The 20568-nt window shown below is 40.7% G+C and overlaps 2 protein-coding genes across 2 annotated transcripts in view; one reads left to right on the forward strand and one right to left on the reverse strand.

Annotated features, from left to right (window-relative positions):
- LOC132823598 (diacylglycerol O-acyltransferase 1-like) overlaps positions 1 to 1146 on the reverse strand; it is a 195773-nt gene extending 194627 nt beyond the window's left edge. Inside the window, exon 1 of the mRNA XM_060837516.1 lies at positions 611 to 1146. Coding sequence (XP_060693499.1) covers positions 611 to 759 — 149 coding nt within the window. The 5' untranslated portion in view covers positions 760 to 1146. The remainder of the gene's footprint in view (positions 1 to 610) is intronic.
- On the forward strand, positions 636 to 13321 carry gins3 (GINS complex subunit 3). Its single transcript, XM_060838236.1, has 3 exons — positions 636 to 1435; positions 8984 to 9217; positions 11417 to 13321. Exons 1-3 carry the CDS (start codon positions 1265 to 1267, stop codon positions 11645 to 11647), a joined length of 636 nt encoding a protein of 211 aa, XP_060694219.1. The 5' UTR covers positions 636 to 1264; the 3' UTR covers positions 11648 to 13321.
- The last annotated feature ends 7247 nt before the right edge of the window (positions 13322 to 20568 follow it).

Genomic DNA, 20568 nt, shown 5'->3' on the forward strand with positions numbered 1-20568 from the left:
TAAAGCTCACAGTATCCTGGATTCCTAAAGATGTAGAGTACAAAAGACAATTAAGTTATGACAAACACTTATAAAACATTTAGGCAGAATAACGGAACCATTCTAACAGCCAAATTTTAGGAAGGACGCAGAAGCATTAGAAGTGGATGCAGAAGAGATTCACAAGAATGGTTCCAGGATGCAAAATTTTATCCTAAGAAAATTAAAGAGGAGTTCAAGAGAGGTGTTCAAAATCATGAGGAGTCTGGGCAGGTTAAATAAAATAAAAACTGTTCTCACTGACACAAGGTCAGAGAATCAGCGAAAACCAAATTTCATACTATTGGCAAAAGTGGTAAGAGTGGCGTGGGAAGGTTTGGATGTAGAGAGCGGTGGAGATCTGGATTGCACTACATGCCAATATTGTGGAGTCAGATTCAATTGAAATAATCAGAAGACGGGGGGAACTGTGAAATTGGGTGAAGTACCCTTGCAGAGCCCACAAACAGAAGAGTCTCCTCCTGCTGTAACTATCCCATGAATTCTCCAATTGGACTGAATGGACGCGATGGTCATGCACATGCGCAGCAGACAGAACTACTCAGGAACGACCTTGTCCTCGAACACTCACCACATTTTCCGGCGCATCTCCTCCACCAGGTCCTCGTAGAACTTGGACCGCTCGATGGTCCGAGACCTGACGTGTATGTTAGAAAATCGAGGAGTACTCTTCTTTCTCAACTTTGGTGAGGTGTCACGAACCTCTGAGTGACTCGCCATTCTTATGCTGTCCTGCTCCGAGCCTCACTGGGTCCGTTCTCTGCCTTTCCCTCCCCCCACCTTACTCCTTCCTTCCGCCAAGCGCCGCCCGACCCTCGGTCACGCGTCCTTTCCCTCTTCAAAATCTAACCGCCAATCTGCCACGCGCTGGATCTGGGAGGCACGTGAATTCGCCGACATCATCGCTGTACCTGCTTCTACATTTTATCAAAAACATATACGTGCGTATGTTAAGGATGACGGCGGACTACTAATAGTTGGCACTGAAACTTTTTTTGCGGACGCTTAAGCTTATCGTGCCTTCCGCTAGTGTGTTTGACAAAGGTTACGATTTTACTGCTCGTAAATCATTATCTGCTCGCTCGTTACGTAGTTGCGAAGTGAGTCTGCGTCTGATCGCTTCTGCCTCGCGCGCTGGGCGGGAGATTTGAACTGAGCCCGTTTCCGGCGGCTCGAGCCTGTCGCCCCTCCTCTTACCCAACAAACTAGTTAGGCGGCCTTCTTAATGCCGCGCGCCGAGTCCTATTTGCCGGTGCCTCCGGGAGGCCTGGAGGAAAATTTCTTCAGCTTGGATGATATCCTGATGACACAAGAGAAGGTTCCGTGTCGGACTGTGATGTTGCTGCCGCGACTGGGCTTTCTAGACAAGAGCAGTGAGGCCGATCTCATCCCCGAGGTAAGGGAGCGGGCTGGCCGCCGTCAAGTGGGAAGGTGAAGGGGTCGTTTCGCTGCTTCCGGGACCTGTCAGTTAAAAACTAAAGAATAGTGGCGATGTGATTGAAATGTGGTTCTCTAATTAAAACAAGTATGGAACAGAAGTGGCTTTGTTGTGCCCGAGTAAGTGGGTTCTGACTCTAATTTTGTATAATTCAACCAGTAAAACGTTGACAGTCATTGCTCTTTGGCAAACAAAAAAGAAAACTAAAATATTAAGATCCTTTCTTCCCTCGAAGCAAGACAATGAAAATTGTCTGTATATCTCGTAACAGGTGTTTTCGATTTCTAACTGGTCAGAGCTCTTTCTCCAAAGTTATATTGCATCGCAAATACCTCCAAGCAGATCCGCAGATTTCCATTCTCTTTGCGTATAGAAGCCTACTTTTATCTTTTTGGTTTGTGAAGTTAATGAATGAAGCAAGTTTCTGGTTAGTTATTGTGTTTTTATTGCTAGTTCCGTGCAGAAAATTTCCCAAACGTCGGCGTGTCCAGCTACCGTTAACTTATTCAAAACGGGTGACCGAGCGTTTTCTTTTGTTGTTCTGAGTCTTGTAATCCAGAACCACTGAGCTTATCCTGGCTATTTCCTAATACAGATGAACCTCGATTATCAGAATATAAATTATCCAAAGAAGATCTCAATGTCCCGATAAAAACATTACATCAAAGAGGTGTTTCCATAGTGTTCACGTCTTTTGTTTACAATCATTTAAAAATGAAATGCTGCCAAGAACAGTCATGGATATCGTTAGTGCACAGGCGCCATCTCCAAATAACTGACTGCCCACGTGTGCTCTCTCTTCACCCCCCCCCCCATTGTCCGGTATGGCTGCCCTGGAGAGGGGGTGGGGGTGGTGAGTCTCAAAATAGTGGGTGTACACACCTTTTTACTGCAACTTGTTGACAGGTTCCACCTTTTGCCCTGTTCAGGACAATGTTCTGGGGTGGCTGGGATAGATGGAAGGGTGGGGATGGAAGGGGCCTTGCTGGGGTGGACAGGTGGGGGGGTGTAATTGGGAAGTGGGGTGAATGGGGTTGTGGGTGGCATTGGGGGGGAAACGGGGGTGGTGTTGGACAGGGCAGTCTCATGCGCGGTGTGCTGCTGCCAATCTCCTGAACAGGGAGTGGACTTAACAAGTGCTCACTGTGTCAATCCCTTTGAACTGATTTGGGTGGATGGAGGGAGGCTTCCGCAATGCTGCAGGTCCCTTACAGACAAGTGTCTGCTCAGAAATAAATCATGAGATAGCAAGGCAGGCGGAGCGAGGGGAACAGAAACTTCAGAACATTCCGAGCCCCAGAGGAGAGTCATTGAATCGATTTAACCGAATAATCAATTATCCAAATGAAATAGTGTCAACTCGTTTGGATAATCCAGGTTCTTCTGTATATGGAGCATGAGAACAGAGTATTGCTGACCATGCAGTATTATCAATAATAAGAGCAGGCTGGGAAAGACTGAATGAGGCATTGAGATTTTGAGAATAAAAACTGAAGATCAGTGTCTGTCAGATACATTGTCATTGCCCCAAAAGCTGTGTTGGGAAGAACTTAGGCATAAACCAAATATTGGACAGAGTTGGGCTTTATAAAGGACGACTGGATAAGTGGCACTAGGATGAGGAAGAATGAACTGTGATAGGAGATTTACTTTTTATAATAGTGGTGTAGTGTATTCTGAGAGATGTGGTGCTAGACAAGCACAACAGGTCAGGCAACATCTGAGAAACGGGAGGATTGCAGTTTCAGTTAAAAGCTCTTCGTTGGGCATGTTTCATTGGAACAGTTGAATGTTCTTGAAGAAGGGTTTATGACTGAAATGGCAATTTGGATGCTGCCTGACCTGCTGTGATTTTCCAGCACCATACTTTTTTTTCCCCCAACTGTGATCTCTAGCATCTGCAGTCTTCATTTTCTCTTTTATTCTCTGCGATCCAATTACGAGGTCTTGCACTTTGGCAAAAAGAATAAAAGCATAGACTACTTTCTAAATGATGAGAAATTTAGTAAAGCCAAAGTACAAAGGGATCTGGGAGTGCTAGTCGAGGATTCTCTAAAGGTAAATATGCAGGTTGAGTCCGTGATTAAGAAAGCGAATGCAATGTTGTCACTTATCTCAAGAGGGTTGGAATATAAAAGCAAAGATGTGCTACTGAGACTTTATAAAGCTCTGGTTAGGCCTCATTTGGAGTACTGTCTAGTTTTCGTCCCCACACCTCAGGAAGGACATACTGGCACTGGAATGTGTCCAGCGGAGATTCACACGGATGATCCCTGGAATGGTAGGTCTAACATACGAGGAACGGCTGAGGATCCTGGGATTGTATTCATTGGAGTTTAGAAGATTAAAGGGAAATCTAATAGAAACTTCCAAGATAATACATAGCTTGGAAAGGGTGGACGCTAGGAAACTGTTTCCGTTAGGCGAGGAGACTAGGACCCGTGGACACAGCCTTAGAATTAGAGGGGGTAAATTCAGAACGGAAATGTGGAGACATTTCTTCAGCCAGAGAGTGGTGGGCCTGTGGAATTCATTGCCACAGGGTGCAGTGGAGGCCAGAACGCTAAATGTCATCAAGGCAGAGATTGATAGATTCTTGTTGTCTCGAGGAATTAAGGGCTACGGGGAGAATGCTGGTAAGTGGATTTGAAATGCCCATCAGCCATGATTGAATGGTGGAGTGGACTCGATGGGCCGAATGGCCTTACTTCCACTCCTATGTCTTATGGTCTAGTGTATTAGGGCTGTGCATACACAGGAACACTCCATTTGAAATATGGATAAAATTTTTAAAAATCGCTTGCAAAAGAGGGTCAATTTGCTTTCAAGCTGCATCTTTCACGATAAATTCAGGAGTTAGAAAGTCTGGTTTATACTTGTCCACAGATTTTTCATGGGTTTTTGCTATGGAATCAGAGTGCTAATTGCGAATCTAAAATCATATGATGCCCTCTACATGGGGTCTATCCCTTAAGCAGATTCAAGATATCTTAACAGTGTTGTAGGGTATAAACCAGTCAAGAATTCGATGCTACTGCTTGTTCAGAAAATTGCCAAAAAAAGCTTGCATTAGTTTAGGATACTTAATGATCTCTGGCCATCTGAACGTGTTTTAACAGCTATTGAAATTAGACACTGGTGTATGTTGGAAATATGGTAAGCAATTAGTACACAGCAAGGTTCCACAAAAATGTGGATGAGATACATTGATTTTTTTTTTGGTTGTTCGTAATTGGATGAATATTGGCCATAACAGCAGGGATAACTTATCTGCTAGAACTGCAAATGCTGGAAATAGAACATCAAACTATTGGAGAAACTCAGCATGAGTAGCAGCACCTGTGAAGAGAAAGGAGAGTTAACGTTTCAAATCCAGATGAAGGGTCACTGGACTTGGGGAAATCTTAACTCTACTTACTTGCTGAGTTTCTCCTATTTCCCTGCTGTTTGAAATACTGCCAAGGAAGCTTTTACATCACCTGAGGGGGTAACAAGGCCTCTCCCCTTGATCGTACTCAGTATTATACTGGAGTGTTTGCTTAAATTCTCGAGTAGAACTTGAACACTGCAACCTTCTGACTCTGTTACATGGCTCCTCGTAAATTTTAAATGCTCTGTCACTGCAAAGCATGCTGCACAAATGAGTACAGTTGAGAAGGACAGGGACATGGGATAATCAGAACAATACAGATTTTGTTTTAGAAACTTTAATTTAAAATGTGGAGGAATGAAACTATTTTAGAAATTTAATTTTCATTTCAGAACTTGTTCTACAATAGTCAAGATTTTACTTTTATTTTTAAAGAGTAAATAACTCGAATCTTTTGTGGATTCCTTGCAAAAGTTATTTGCAATGCTTGTTTGCTGGACTTTGATATCTGATAGTGCCTTACTGACCTTTAGGACTCAAATTTGTACTACTGTGTGTTGATAAGGTAAGTGGCAATAGTTAATGCATGTCCATGATAAACAATTAATTACAGAAATATTAATGCTGATGTTGTTTAGTGTATACAATATCCAAAATAAACGTTAGTGTCAGGAAAGTCTATATACTCGATGGGATGTAAGAATCTAATGTGACCTCCGCTCTATCTTTGTATTCGCCACCTCAAAATCTGAGACCTCTACATTCATCCAGTTTATCTGGTGCAGCTCAGATTTTTAATCCTTCTAACATTGGTAGCTATGTCTTCAGCTGCTAACGTCCTAAGCTCTGTTCTGTCCCTAAACCACTCTAGCTCACTACCTCAGTTTTGTCTTTTACGCTTATTATGAAGGTGTGTACTGAACCTTTTTTGAAAGAAGGGAAGCTGGCAAGGACTGAGTGAAATCAGTATGCTGAACAATTTCAAAAAGTAATATTTGGGTGTGAAAACAAATGGCTGAAGCTGTGTTGCTATGTTACACAACAAATTTGAATTTGGCCAATCAGTGTAAATTATGCCCCAAGGTACCAAAATCCAATCTAATTTGAAGTTTACTCTTTTTGAATGACATTAATCCAATGAGATGGTCTGACGTTTTGAGGTATATAAAATCCAACATTTTGAACAGTTAGCCAGAGCGGCAGAGAGTATCAACAAACACAGATGGCCTGCAGAATCACTCTGAAAGGTACCTTTTTTTTGTATGAAATTTGTGTAGCTGAAGAAAAGACCCAGGTAAGTACAGGTGAAGATACCAATGGAAAAGCAACGACTGGCTAATTTTGAAATTTTGTTTGTTTTTTTTGTTAAACTTAATTGTGTTTATCAGATCAGTGTATTGTTGTAGAATAGGAGGTAGATACATTGATTAGACAAAGGAGGATTATGATGTAGATAGTTGGTGTTTAATTTTTTTTGAGTTAAAGAAAATTAACAATTTATTCTTTTTAAATATAAGGATTTTATAGTTCTTGGTTACTAATACTTTAACAGATTACAAAGGGTGGTAACCTTTTCTGGGGGTCTGGTTCAAATTAGCAAAAGGGTTCACAACCCCAATGTTGTAACACGCCACACTGGAATTTTGTGTCTGACCAAGCTTTAGATCATCTGCTGTGATCCCCTGCCCCAACTCAAATTTTGTTTTATGTTCCTGTGATGCATCTTTGGATGTTTTGCTGTGTTCAAGGCACTTTGACTCCCAAGTTGTTAATTTTCTCATTACCTTCCACCTCACCTAAAAGCTTGAGCTTTGAGCCACCTGCATGCTGTTTGTGTCCTAGTGTGCAAGTCATATTATCATTCTTTTTCAATTGATCAAAATCTGATATCTGCATCTTGCTGCCATTTGTCTTGTCTGCATTGACTTCCATTCCTGTGTTGAATCCATTGACTTCAAATAAACAATATATATTTTTGTCATGCCTTCCTATGTCCTCAGGATATCACAAAATGCTTCACTGTCAATTGTTACTGTGTATGTGTTTTACATGGACAAATCGACCAATACTTTTGCATCCTTTGGGAACTTTTCACAGTGGATGGTCAGGGTCTTGCTTTAGCACCTCCATCTAAAAAGTTGTATGTCATACAATGCCAGTCAACACTGCACTTAAATCTTCAGAACATTGGAACAGACATGGAAAGTTCAGTCCATTGAGTCTGCGCTGCCATTCGGTACAATCATGGCAGATCAAACACTTTAATACTGTTTATCCACCTGATCCCCATAACGCTGAGTGCCACTGACAATCAATGATCTATCAATCTCTACCTTAAACAGACCGAAAAGATTTGGCTTTCATAACCCTATGGTAGAAAATTCCAAAAGGTCACAATGCTCTTAATTTTTAAAAATTCTTCCCCTCGCTCCCAAGTGGTATTCTCTTACACCTTCTGACTGAGATAAGAGCATTACTGCCAAGCTATGATCATTTTTGTTCTTGTTCACAAATCCTTATGTGACTGCAGTCTCATCCAATGATGTATGGGAATCTATGTTGTTTTATTTATTTTAATTCACACTGTCTTCCACCAATTTAGATCTTTTAGTAGTTTGAGTGTGACAGTTGAATTTTGTGAAGAGTTGCCAAAAAGTTAACTTATTTCTTTCCACAGGTGCAGCCAGACCTGCTGTGTTTCTCCAGCAATTTCTATTTGCTATTTCCAGCATCAACAGTTCTTTGCTTTACTTTTGTGATGAATTACTGTTCTAGATATGATTTTAACTAATAGTGGATTGGTCATTGCTACCTCCCTATCACCAATTGAGGCAAAATATGTAAACTGTAATATAAGAACAACTATTTTGGGAAATTGCCTTCTCTTTAAAAACGTGGTTTGTGCAGTTCATGAGCCTAAAGTGGCTGAACAGAATGCCTCTTGAAGTGCAGATGTAATTAGTCATAGAGATGTACAGCACAGAAACAGACCCTTCAGTCCAAGTCGACCAGATATCTCAACCCAGTCTAGTCCCACCTACCAGCACCTGGCCCAAATCCCTCCAAACCCTTCCCATTCAGATGCCTTTTAAATGTTGCAATTCTACCAGCCTCCACCACTTCCTCTGGCAGCTCATTCCATACATGTACCACCCTCTGTGTGCAAAAGTTGCCTCTTTTATATCTTTCCCCTCTTACCCTAAAGCTGCCCTCTAGTTCTGGACTCTCTTTTCCCCCCCCACCCCCAACCGCATGGAAAGGGCTTTGTCTATTTATCCTATCCATGCCCCTTGTAATTTTGTAAACATCTATAAGGTCACCCCTCAGCCTGTGACACTCTCTTGGGAAAATAGCCCCAGCCTGTTCAGCCTTTCCCTATATAGCTCAAATCCTCCAACCCTGGCAACCTCCTTGTAATTCCTTTCTGAACCCTTTCAAGTTTCACATCTTTTTGATAGGAAGGAGACCAGAATTGCATGCAATATTCCACTAGTGGCCTAACCAATATCCTGTACAGCCACAACATGACCTCCTGACTCCTGTTCTCAATACTCTGACCAACAAAGGAAAGCATACCAAACTCCACCTTCACTATCCTATCTACCTGCGACTCCACTTTCAAAGAGCTATTATACCAAATGTGCCATATTGAATTATCTATGCAGCATTTTTTTTGATATCCGAATCTCTCTGAATCCAAAGGTACCAAAATTGCTTATGTAGTCAGTTATCACATTTTCTGACTGGACAAATTTGGTTGCTACATATGCATATATGTATTCATTATGAATGGCTTCGTTTATGTAAATTATGCTTTGTGTGAGTGGTATCGCAAGAAACATTATCTGTTCATGATCATGTTACTTTTTTGTTCTATGGAAATTAGTTTTGGTATTTCCAACATCTGGCACTGACCATATTTGAAAAGCATATAATTGCTTCTAAAGCACATAGTGACATCCTGTGGTTATGAAAAGTACTATCAGTGCAAATTTTTATTTTCTGTTCTTTGTTTGGCTTTGACAAATAAGGACTCCTACCTTACCAGGAATTGCCAGCCATTCTGTTTCATTTGAGCAGCTTTTGTGGTTTATTGTGAGCTGAATTCTTACTTTAGTTTTTTTTGTTCCAAATAGGGTACAAAGATGGAACTGCCTCTTTGGATGGCCAAAGGGCTATGTGACCCTAAACGTCGCATCATTTCTGCCGGTACACCAAAAGTGTACCAAGGTTGCTGGCGGACAATTTTCAGTGCTGATGCAAAAGTTGTTGACCTGCACAAATTGGGGCCGTATTATTATGGTTTTGGAACGCAGCTGTTACACTTTAATAATCCAGAGAACACTGAAATTGCTCAGACCATCCTACAGGTGACTGTTGCATTTGTACTACTTTCAGTGGCCCTATTTTTTTTCATTTGAGAACTATCTGAGTAAAAACAATATTGTTGATGTTGAAAATCTGAAGGAAAAGTGCAAATTGCTGGAAATATTCAAGAGACAAGGTAGTATCTTTTGGGTTGGGGGAGGTGGGAAAACAGTTAAATTGTCAGGTTGATGACCTTTTTTATTTAGAATTAGCTTTGCATGAATGTATTAACATCACAATGCATGCATCATTGACTAGGCCACCATTTATTGCCCACCTCTAATTGCACTTGGGAAGTGAAGATGAATTGCTTCCACTGCTTAAACATTGATCTAGTGACAATGAAAGAATCTTGAAGTATAATTCCAAGTTAGGATGATGGCTGGTTTGGGGAACTTGAACATGTATTTGGTGATCTTAATCAACTTCCCTGATAGAGGTTATGCCTTTTTTAAACTGTTGCCAAAGAAGTTTACATGAATGCTGCATAATAGCCACTGTCAAAAGGAATGAATGTACAAGGAAAGAAGGAATTTCTTTTGTAAAGAAACAAAAGATGAAGATGTAAATGGCAACAAAAGGATTACTAGCCCATTTGATGTCCTGAAAAAATAGGAGTAATTGTCTCTTGTTTCACTGATACCCTTTTGCTTGCCATCATCATCTTTGCCTTTGATTCCATCCTGCCTTCCATCTGATCATAGATTTTTTTCCCCCTTTTATTCTTAATCATCCCCACTCACACTTTACAGCCTATTTGTAGAAAGATTTTTATCTCAAATTTTTACCACTTCTGATGACTTTTATCAGCTTAGCAATAAAACAGAATTACCACGATCTTGCTGTGTTTTTTCAGCACTTCCTGTGAAGTTTATTTAGTGTAGTGTTTTTTGAATAGGATTGACATTCAACTGATCTAATTTTGTATAGATTCAGATATGGGCTGTGATCTCTGTATTAATTCTTAATTGTTGCCTGTATAAAAGGAAGAAATAGAAGTTTGCTTTCATAACATTTTTATCACCGCTCTTAATGACCCATTGTGGCCATATGTAATTCATTATTTTAAAGAGTGATGAGTTATTCTGTGACCTCAACAGATGCTTTGACAGAATGTCCAGGCTTTTGGTCATTCAATTCAACCTGTTTATTCTAGACCCTGAAAATACATGGCAATTCAAGGAGTACAGAAGTCATTTAAGGTACAGCTGAGTTGCTAGAACAGGCAAGAAGATGGTTTTGGTGGTTTAATATTGCCTTGATGGCACCTTTGACACTGACAAACAGCAGTTCTGAAGAAATGTTACAATCTAGATTAAAGGCTTAAGTCCTCAAGGAATCTTGAACCACAGCTTTGACTCCGTATTGAGAGCAATATCAATTTGACACAGAACACTTTAATATGCATGTATTTGTCATGTCAGCATCTGACTTCATAATACATCTTATCCAGTATCCTAAAAGTTGGAATTACTGTTTAAAGAAAAAACATTAAGTACACAACTTCATTCCAAAAGGCAGGAACACTATAGTAGTTCCTAAGCTCTCCCTCTACAGTACTCTGAAACTAGTAAAGGAGGTAGGGGCTTTTCTGCCATGTACAAGTCTTTCTGCAGCTTTCCTGCTCCTCCATAATCCATGACCAGGAATGAGTAGGCATCTGGAAGATGTTTTTCTCACAGTGGTTTGTGACTTCCCAAAATTGTTTTATTTGGGACTAGATATTCCTGCTGTCATTGTGTTGCCAAATTTGTTTTCTTTTGTTCCAGTCAGTTGGAGTACAATGATCCATAGTTCTAGCATTGTATTGAATGCATGTTTTATGTTGGAAGGTATTATTTTAATGATAAAAGCACTTCAGTTTTTCTGCAGCAAAACTCTCTATCTTTTAAAATTTTTACTGATTTCAGTTAGTAGCAGTATCTCTAACTGGAATTTCGCTGATTTACAGCAAGCAAATCTTGTGAGCAAAGTTGTGAGCGGTCTTCTGAAAAACAAGTGTTACTCATTCTGGCATCTAATACAAATTAAATCAGTAGAAGTGATCACAGGCACTTAATTGCAGTGTAGTCTCAATGCATACTTGACTGGGGGTATTGACCAATCACTCTTTCTAGCCAGGATTTGTGATCATCGCATGAAGCTGTTTAAGCATGCTATTCCTGTACTGTACTGTTAACTAAAATTTATTCTTGGCACAGACGTTTGTCACCCGCTTTCGTCGGATCATGGATTCCTCCCAGAATGCATACAATGAGGACACATCATCACTTGTGGCTCACCTGGACGAGCTCGAGCGAGAACTGTTCCAGTCTGGTCAAAAAGGCTTGAATGAGTTTCAGAAGTGGGAGAAGGGGCAGGCCGAGCAGATCACCACTTCCAATCTGGTTCAGAGCTATGGTAAACGAAAGTTTGCAGATATGGAGGCCTGAAATGGAACTTGAGTCAGAGAGATGCTAAAGCAGATTGTTACTATTCATATTCCTCACCAATATATAATGGAGTTTCCACTAAGATGAAACTGATTCTGCAGGAGTTACAACTGTGTAGTTAACAGTGCAATCACTTTGGGTGAAAATTAAACCAGTACTGCACTGTGAAGCAGAATTCCTCATGGATTTTTTTTCCTTCTGGACTTCTGCTTGCTTCCTACATGACAAAGCCACTTGCAAAAACTTTCTGCAAACCAACTTTTGGTTCACTAAGCATTTTGGATCTTCAGGATTTTGAGTCCGTTTCTGTCAGAGTTGCAGCTGTTTTCTCTGACTCTTCCTGGTATTCAATATGGGACCCCCTGCAGCACTTGTGGAAGAGACCGTTATAAACAATTTGTTCAGCAAAACAAACTGGCTGAAGGCCAGGCTCTTCGATAATTTTAGAAAGGAAAAACAGACTATAAAATCTGTCTATTTCCCTCTAAAGCCAAAATCTCTCATTGTGTAGAATGGCACATGATTAACTATATGTATTATAATAATTTGTTTAGATTTTAAAGTTTTTTGTTTCGGTAACCATATGACTAGGAATTTTGTGCGCTCCTCAAACACTGAATAGATGCATAGACTTTGAGTATCGTGTTTTATTTCCAAGCTTCACTCGTGCATGAATTTTACTGATGTTCCCCAGGACTTGATTCATTTTGTTCTGAATAGATCATTCTTCATCTCCGAAATGGACAGGTCACTGGCGTGGTGTTCCTATTAACTTGAGTGAAGTTTTATTATGCTAGAGTATTTAGTTACAGATGTGCTTCCCTGTACTCTAATTTTAAAAAAAAATCCAAAGTCATCATTGGCTCCTTGACTTTTGGTAGCTTTATGCTAGAGCTAGTAACTGAGCTACAGAATACATATGCATGGCAATCTAAAATATCTTGCTTCAGAGTGTAGTATCCCTCTTTCTAATGGGGGCAGCAGAGATGCAGCTCTAAGCGGTTGAGTCAGGTGCTGCTAACACTAACAATGTAGGTAACTGAAGTATAAATTCTAGATTAACATTAAATCTGCAAAGATTTTTTTTAAACCAGCAAATTCCACAGACTCTTACAAAACACTGTTGGGTTTGTGTTGCAAGAAAGACAGGAAAGCTGACCTGTTCTCCTAACTTGATCAATAATAACTTTCAGATTGAAGTTGGAATAAGATCCAGCTCTTCTGATGACTTGACGAAGCAAGTCTGAATTATATAAAGTTTTTTTTTGTATTCAAACTGATTTTTTGTGGACCTCTGATATCTGGATATGTCAGCTTTTTAATGTTGTATTTATTGGCTGGAGGCCCTAAAGTTGAAATTGTCATCTGAGGATGGATTTTTTTAAAATAAAGTTTTTCAACTATCTAATGAATGCTTACTAAGTATATTTGCATAAACCATGTCTGAGCCTTTTATACAAACTTCATTTTTTTTAATAATCACTTGGATTTTCAAATTTACTTGTATCTTTACACTGATTTTAGAACATGCTCAACTCAATGGGTTCATTGTGCTTGTGCCAGCTCTTTGAAAGAATTATCTAATTAATTCCACTTTTCCCCATGATCCTGTAAATATTCTGTCTCAAATGTGTACCCAATTCTTGTTTGAATTATATCTTTGTTTCCACCATGTTACAGGTCTGGTCTTTTTTTAGATGAGTAATTTTTAAAATTTCTTCATATTCCCACATCAGTTCTTTTGTTACACAACTCTGCAACTGACTTTGACTAGCATCTTGTATATCTGTGGTTTCATGTCCAAAATACTGTGAATAGAATACTACTTTACATATTAGTTCTTTACCGTGAGAATATAGGCTTAAAAAAGGAGACAAAAGTTGTCTTTGGGGTTACAACAATCACAAATGTTTTGTTTACCTTGGCTAACTTCTTCTTATTGACGGGACAAAGGCAGAAAACCATTTCCAAATGATAATCTTGCTGAGAGACAACACCAACCAGGTTATGAAGAGGATGAGTATTTGTGCTATTATTAAGAGGTGCTGCTTCTAAGATTTAGGTCAAGCCTGTTGTTGAGGCACCATGAAGAACCATGTTCAATTTTTGTAATCAAATTGGTATTTCCTGCAACTTGGCTAGATGGAGCAGATTTTTTTTGCTGAAGATATGGGAATGGCTCCCATAAGGAGTGATTAATGCAACTACTCTGCATGCATTTCAGGGGAAACTGGACTAGTGTTTGAGAGAGAAAGGAATAAATAGGTGGTTGAGAGTAGATTTAAATGAGAAAATATGGCAGGCTCAAGCAGAGGAGAAACATTGAATTGACTGACTTGAGGTTGCTGACCTATTTTCTGACCTATATAGCCTGATGACAGCTGCTTGAGGTTTGCAGACCTTTCCTTAAATGCACACCTGGGCTCCTGTAACAATGCTGGATATCAAAAGCCACAATAACACACTTCCCTCATCCAGAGCAGTAGCCAAACATATTTTCCACTCTCTATGCCCTAACTCATTTATGCAGTATAACTGGAGCAAAAAATGTAGAACACTATATGTAATGGAAAGTGCTCTTATCCCCCTAGTTTAAAATTAATTTTAAGAAGTTAACTTCCAAAAGTTAATCCTTATTCATCCAGTCAAATTCTTAGAAACTGCTCTGTTCTTCCATAACTGATTGCCATGTTTGCTTTTGGGGGGAGGGGAAGCAACACTTATGATCACTAGAAATTAACTGAAATTCCAAACATTGACAGTAACCATGTCACATACTGAGCTTTGCATCCCTGATTTCAAGGAGTTTATCCTTTGACTAGTGAGGAATAGTGATATTGCAGCACAACAATATGTTTCATGTTATGGTGTAGCACTGCTTCAGAAGCATTGGTTTTTTTTTCCCTTTTTTAGGCCTTTTAACTTCATGCTGTGATGGGTTATCAGGGACAGTGACCTAGAATTTGCTGATTAGTGAGCCATTACGATGTGGAGCAAATGTATTGAACTGCATTAAAACCAACAATATGATGCTCCATTTGGATAACAGCATATGTTATATAATCCATTAGCTGCCAGTACAAAATGTACTGTGTTGCTATGGCAATAGTCACATAATGGTTTACACCTTGTTTGTTATTTTTCTTTCTGGCATTGCCCTTTTCACCTGTGACTGCAGTAATCATTTAACAGTTTGGATCACAAGAAGTTGCCATTCTCCATTGGCCTACCATAACCATGTCCCCCGTGTTTGTTTGTTCCATGGGCTCCACCTTCCATGCCTCCCCCACCTCCAAAGTAAGAGATGCTGTCAGAGCTGGAAAACATTTGATTCCTTACTACTCAATGACAGAAGCTAAATATTTTTTTTTGGGAAACCGAACAATTGCAGCCTTTAAGCAAATAAAAGGGCACCATGCAAAATTACTGATTTTCTTGGTTTCTGTCTCTGTCATGATCTCTGGGCTGGATCCTAACATTCTGATTTAAAAGCAAATCTTGAATTCACACCTATCAGGAACAGGATAGGCTCAGTTAAAAATCTCAACACCAGATTATTGTCCAACAGGTTTAATTGGAAGCACAAGCTTTCGGAGCGACGCTCCTTCATCAGGTGATAGTGGAAGGCTTGATCATAACACAGAATTTATAGCAAAAATTTGCAGTGTGATGTAACTGAAATTATACATTGAAAAATTGATTGTCTGTTAAGCATTTCATCTGTTAGAATACAGTGATAGTTTCACTTCCTTCATGTGTAAATCACAAAACCTTTTTTTCAAAAGTTGCATTAAAAGCTAAACAATATGATGGTGTTAGCCCCCTGTGTTCTCTGACCTGATGTTTAGATTGATTTTAATCTTAAAAAGTGAGATCAGAGTTTTACATAAATTCATGCAGTGTTTGAGCTCAGTTCTACATGAATGCACTTTGCTCAAAAACTGCATACAATGTAACTCTGCAAGTACAAATTCACCCCACTAAATGTGTGTGCATGTGGGTCTTTGTTTGTGTGTGTCTCTGTCTGGGGTGGGGGTTGAGTGTGTGTAGTAAGTCTGTGAGGGGGTGCGTGTGGTATTCACATTTTGGGGCATTGTATTTCCCTAATCGTAACTGTTTTAATTTACTTCAATCAAATTAAAGGTGATTTTGAAGTGTTGAAAAAAAACCTACGCCAAGTAAGAGTTATAGCTGGGGGCAGGGAAATTATGATGCGGTGAGGCATGACTTAGGATGCGTGGATTGGAAAAATAGGCTTCAAGGGAAGAACACAAATGATATGTGGAGATTGTTCAAGGAACAGCTATTGGGTGTCCTTGATAAGTATGTACCAGTCAGGCAGGGAGTAAAGGGTCTTGTGAGGGAGCCGTGGTTTAATAAGGAATTGGAATCCCTTGTGAAAGGGAAGAGGGCGGCCTATGTAAAGATGAGGCGTGAAGGTTCAGTTGGGGCGATTGAGAGTTATAAGGTAGCCAGGAAGGATCTAAAGAGAGAGCTAAGAGCAGCGAGAAGGGGACATGAAAAGTCCTTAGTTGGTAGGATTAGGGAAAACCCCAAAGGCTTTCTATAGGTATGTCAGGAATAAAAGGATGACTAGGGTAGGTATCGGTCCAGTCAAGGATAGTAGTGGGAAGTTGTGCGTGGAGGCGGAGGAGATTGGAGAGACACTAAATCAATACTTTTCGTCAGTATTCACTCAGGAACAGGACACTATTGCTGATGTGAATATTGAGTCACAAGTGATTAGAATGGATGGCCTTGAGGTATGTAGGGACGAGGTCTGGGGAATACTGGAAAGGATGAAAATAGATAAGTCCCCTGGGCCTGATGGTATTTATCCTAGGATCCTCTGGGAAGCTAGGGAGGAGATAGCAGAGCCATTGGCCTTGATTTTTAAGTTGTCATTGTCTACGGGAATAGTGCCAGAAGACTGGAGGATAGCGAATGTGGTCCCCTTGTTCAAGAAGGGGAGTAGGGATAGCCCGAGTAACTATAGGCCGGTGAGTCTCACTTCTGTTGTGGGCAAAGTCTTAGAGAGAATTGTAAGGGATAGGATTTATGAACATCTGGATAGGAATAATGTGATCAAGGATAGTCAGCATGGTTTTGTGAAGGGCAGGTCGTGCCTCACAAACCTTATTGAGTTCTTTGAGAAGGTGACTAAGGAGGTGGACGAGGGTAAAGCAGTAGATGTGTATATGGATTTTAGCAAGGCGTTCGATAAGGTACCCCATGGTAGGCTAATGCAAAAACTACGGAGGTATGGCATTGAGGGTGCATTAGAGGTTTGGATTAGGAATTGGTTGGCTGGAAGGAGACAGAGGGTAGTAGTTGATGGAATAGGTTCATCTTGGAGCGCAGTTACTAGCGGTGTTCCACAAGGATCTGTTTTGGGACCATTGCTGTTTGTCATCTTTGTAAATGATCTAGAGGAGGGGCTTGAAAGCTGGGTGAGCAAGTTTGCGGATGACACGAAAGTCGGTGGAGTTGTGGACAGCGAAGAAGGATGTGGCAGGTTACAGCGGGATATAGAAAAGTTGCAGAGCTGGGCAGAAAGGTGGCAAATGGAGTTCAATGTAGCTAAGTGTGAAGTCATTCACTTTGGTAGGAGTAACAAGAAGATGGATTACTGGGCTAATGGTAGGCTACTTGGTAGTGTGGATGAGCAGAGGGATCTTGGACAGATCTCTGAAAGTTGCCACCCATGTAAATAGTGCTGTGAAGAAGGCATATGGTGTACTGGGCTTTATTGGTAGAGGAATTGAGTTCCAGAGTCCTGAGGTCATGTTGCAGTTGTATAAGACTCTGGTGCGGCCTCATCTGGAGTATTGTGTGCAGTTTTGGTCGACATACTATAGGAAGGATGTGGAGGCATTGGAACGAGTGCAGAGGAGGTTTACCAGGATGTTGCCTGGCATGGTAGGAAGATCGTGTGAGGAAAGGCTGAGGCACTTGGGGCTGTTCTCATTGGAGAAAAGAAGGTTTAGGGGAGATTTGATAGAGGTGTACAAGATGATTAGGGGTTTAGATAGGGTAGACACTGAGAACCTTTTTCTGTTAATGGAGTCAGCTGTTACTAGGGGACACAGCTTTAAATTAAGGGGTGGTAGGTATAGGACAGATGTTAGGGGTAGATTCTTTACTCAGCGGGTTGAGTTCATGGAATGCCCTGCCAGTAGCAGTGGTGAACTCTCCCTCTTTATGGTCATTTAAGCGGGCATTGGATAAGCATATGAAGGTTATTGGGCTAGTGTAGGTTAGGTAGACTTTGGTCGGCGCAACATCGAGGGCCGAAGGGCCTGTACTGCGCTGTATTTTTCTATGTAAGGATGTTTTGGAGCAAATGCTTGATCAGAGGTAAGTGGTGACGAGCATCTAAGAGGGAGGTTTGGGGAGGAAATGATGGCATGGGACCAGAACTGAGAGCTTTGTGGCTTTCCAAATTTCTGTTCAACCTCCCTCATACATGTATTAACACAAAGCTATTTCACTTGTGCAATGGAGTTTGGGATAGCCTTAAGTCTTAACTTTCCTCCCCCACTGAAACTGTAGGGTGTAGATAGTGGGTGGAGATACTTGAACAACTCCCAGTCTAAGTGGAAAATGAATTGGCATAATTACATCCAAGTAGCCACTAGGAACAACCACCACTGGAAAGTAATGAAGTGTACAGCAATGACTCTTAATACACAGCATTATTTTTAAATAGTTTTGTACTTCTATGTTAAACCTTCTCCATTATTTAGGAGAAAGAACGTACAATTAGTTCATTCAATCCAACTGATCCATATCAATGTTTATACTACACTACACCACTTCCCATCTAAATATTGATGTAATTGTTTGATCCCTTCTCCAGATTTGTATCCTGTCCAGATTGCTCTTAAATACTTTTTTTATGCTACCTGTATCAGTTGTAGCCAGAGCAAACTTTCTTGCAATCGTTTGCATGAAAATTTCTTTTTAAATGCTGGTGACTATCCTATGTTGATGGATGCACATTGTGTGGAAGTTTTTTTTAAATGTGTTTTGAACAATGTAAACCATAGTGAGGTGTGTAATAGAATCAAACATGAAGTCTAGTTGAGGCCTATTCTTCATGGCAGAAGCAACTCACTGTTTTAAGCTTTTTGCAGGCTGCATGCTGAGGTACCAATTGAGGGGGAATTATTGCTCACCAAGTACCTTGTTGACAAATCAATTTGCTTCATTTAATATTGAGCTTTCTATTTTACCATCTGGCTAAAAAAATTGGATCCTCCAAAGCATGACAAGAACAGCAAACTGCAATGGAGTACAATCCATGGGCACCAGATGCATGCACCATCTCCCCAGGAGTTGGCATCTGCTAGTCTTGAGGAACCATCATGGTACCTTTTTTTTTGATTCAGTGGCAGGCTCCTTAGGAAACCGACTTTCATTGCATAGCACACTGGTACCCAACATTTAAAAGGATGCAGCGTGGATGCTTTTCATGTATGGTACAGGTATTTGGCTCAATGCTTGAATCAAGACTGCATCATCTGCCTGCTTTCTTTGCACTCTCAATTAGCACCATCTACTTGCTCACCAGTAGTGCTTTAGATTAGATTAGATTAGATTACTTACAGTGTGGAAACAGGCCCTTCGGCCCAACAAGTCCACACCGACCTGCGGAAGCGCACCCACCCAGACCCATTCCCCTACATTTACCCCTGCACCTAACACTACGGGCAATTTAGAGTGGCCAATTCACCTAACCTGCACATTTTTGGAGTGTGGGAGGAAACCGGAGCACCCGGAGGAAACCCACGCAGACACAGGGAGAATGTGCAAACTCCACACAGTCAGTTGCCTGAGGCGGGAATTGAACCTGGCTCCCTGGCGCTGTGAGGCAACAGTGCTAACCACTGTGCCACCGTGCCCCATTGTCTTGTTATGCCATACCTGTTAGCATGTTGCTGTTCCAGTCCGTGCCAAAGACTGTCACTACTAGGAGGTTCTTTTTGTGCAGAGAAACACGCTGGCTACTCGTGAGTTTTGAGAAGATTTGTAGCTCAGGTTGAGGTTCTGGATGTAGGTTGCTCACTGAGCTGGAAGGTTCATTTTCAGACGTTTCATCATCATACTAGTAACAACATCTTCAGTGACCCCCAGACAAAGCACTGCTTTCTAGGGGGGAGCTGGGACAACACTCTCTCTAGTATCCTTACATATGGATGAGGGAGGACGCCACTTCGACTGGGACAACACACCAATCCCAGGACAAGCCAAACAGAGACAAGCACGAGAATTCCTAGATGCATGGCATTCCAACTGGAACTCTATCAACAAACATGTTGACTTGGTCCCCATTTACCACCCACTGAAAAAAAGAACAGGAAATGGCATCATCAACCCAAACCTATAAATAGACAGCAGCAAACATCAGCAGTCCTTCATCTGGAGACTCATTGAAGATGTTACTTAGTATGGTGATGAAATGTTTGAAAATGAATCTTGCAGCTCAGCGAGTAAACTTACATCCTGACACTGGCTACGTATTAGAAAGGATCTGTTGTGAGGGGACCATTTTGGTGAATGCCATATAAAATAATCAAAGTAACAGTATTTCAAGGAGAGGTTATTTGCCTTTGTCACAGACAACCGAGCTGCAATAACAGTGCTCTTTCTTTTATCTTGTGGTACGTGCACAGTGAAACCATGGTTGAATATCTTGTGTGGTTTTGTGGTTCACTGTCTCTTAAGCATTAATCTTAAGTATCCTGGAATTTCAGTTAGACCTCCACAGTTCCTCCATTTGAAGCTCTAATTTATGGTATTATGATTCAGCTCTTCAACAGTTAATAGGTTCTGCTTTATTTGAATTGATCTGCTGCATATCACTTTGGTCCACTTAAATGAATTCAGATAATTGCAAAGGTGTCCTAAGTAGGACTCCT

Source organism: Hemiscyllium ocellatum, chromosome 17, assembly GCF_020745735.1.
Source record: "Hemiscyllium ocellatum isolate sHemOce1 chromosome 17, sHemOce1.pat.X.cur, whole genome shotgun sequence".
Lineage (NCBI taxonomy): Eukaryota > Metazoa > Chordata > Chondrichthyes > Orectolobiformes > Hemiscylliidae > Hemiscyllium > Hemiscyllium ocellatum.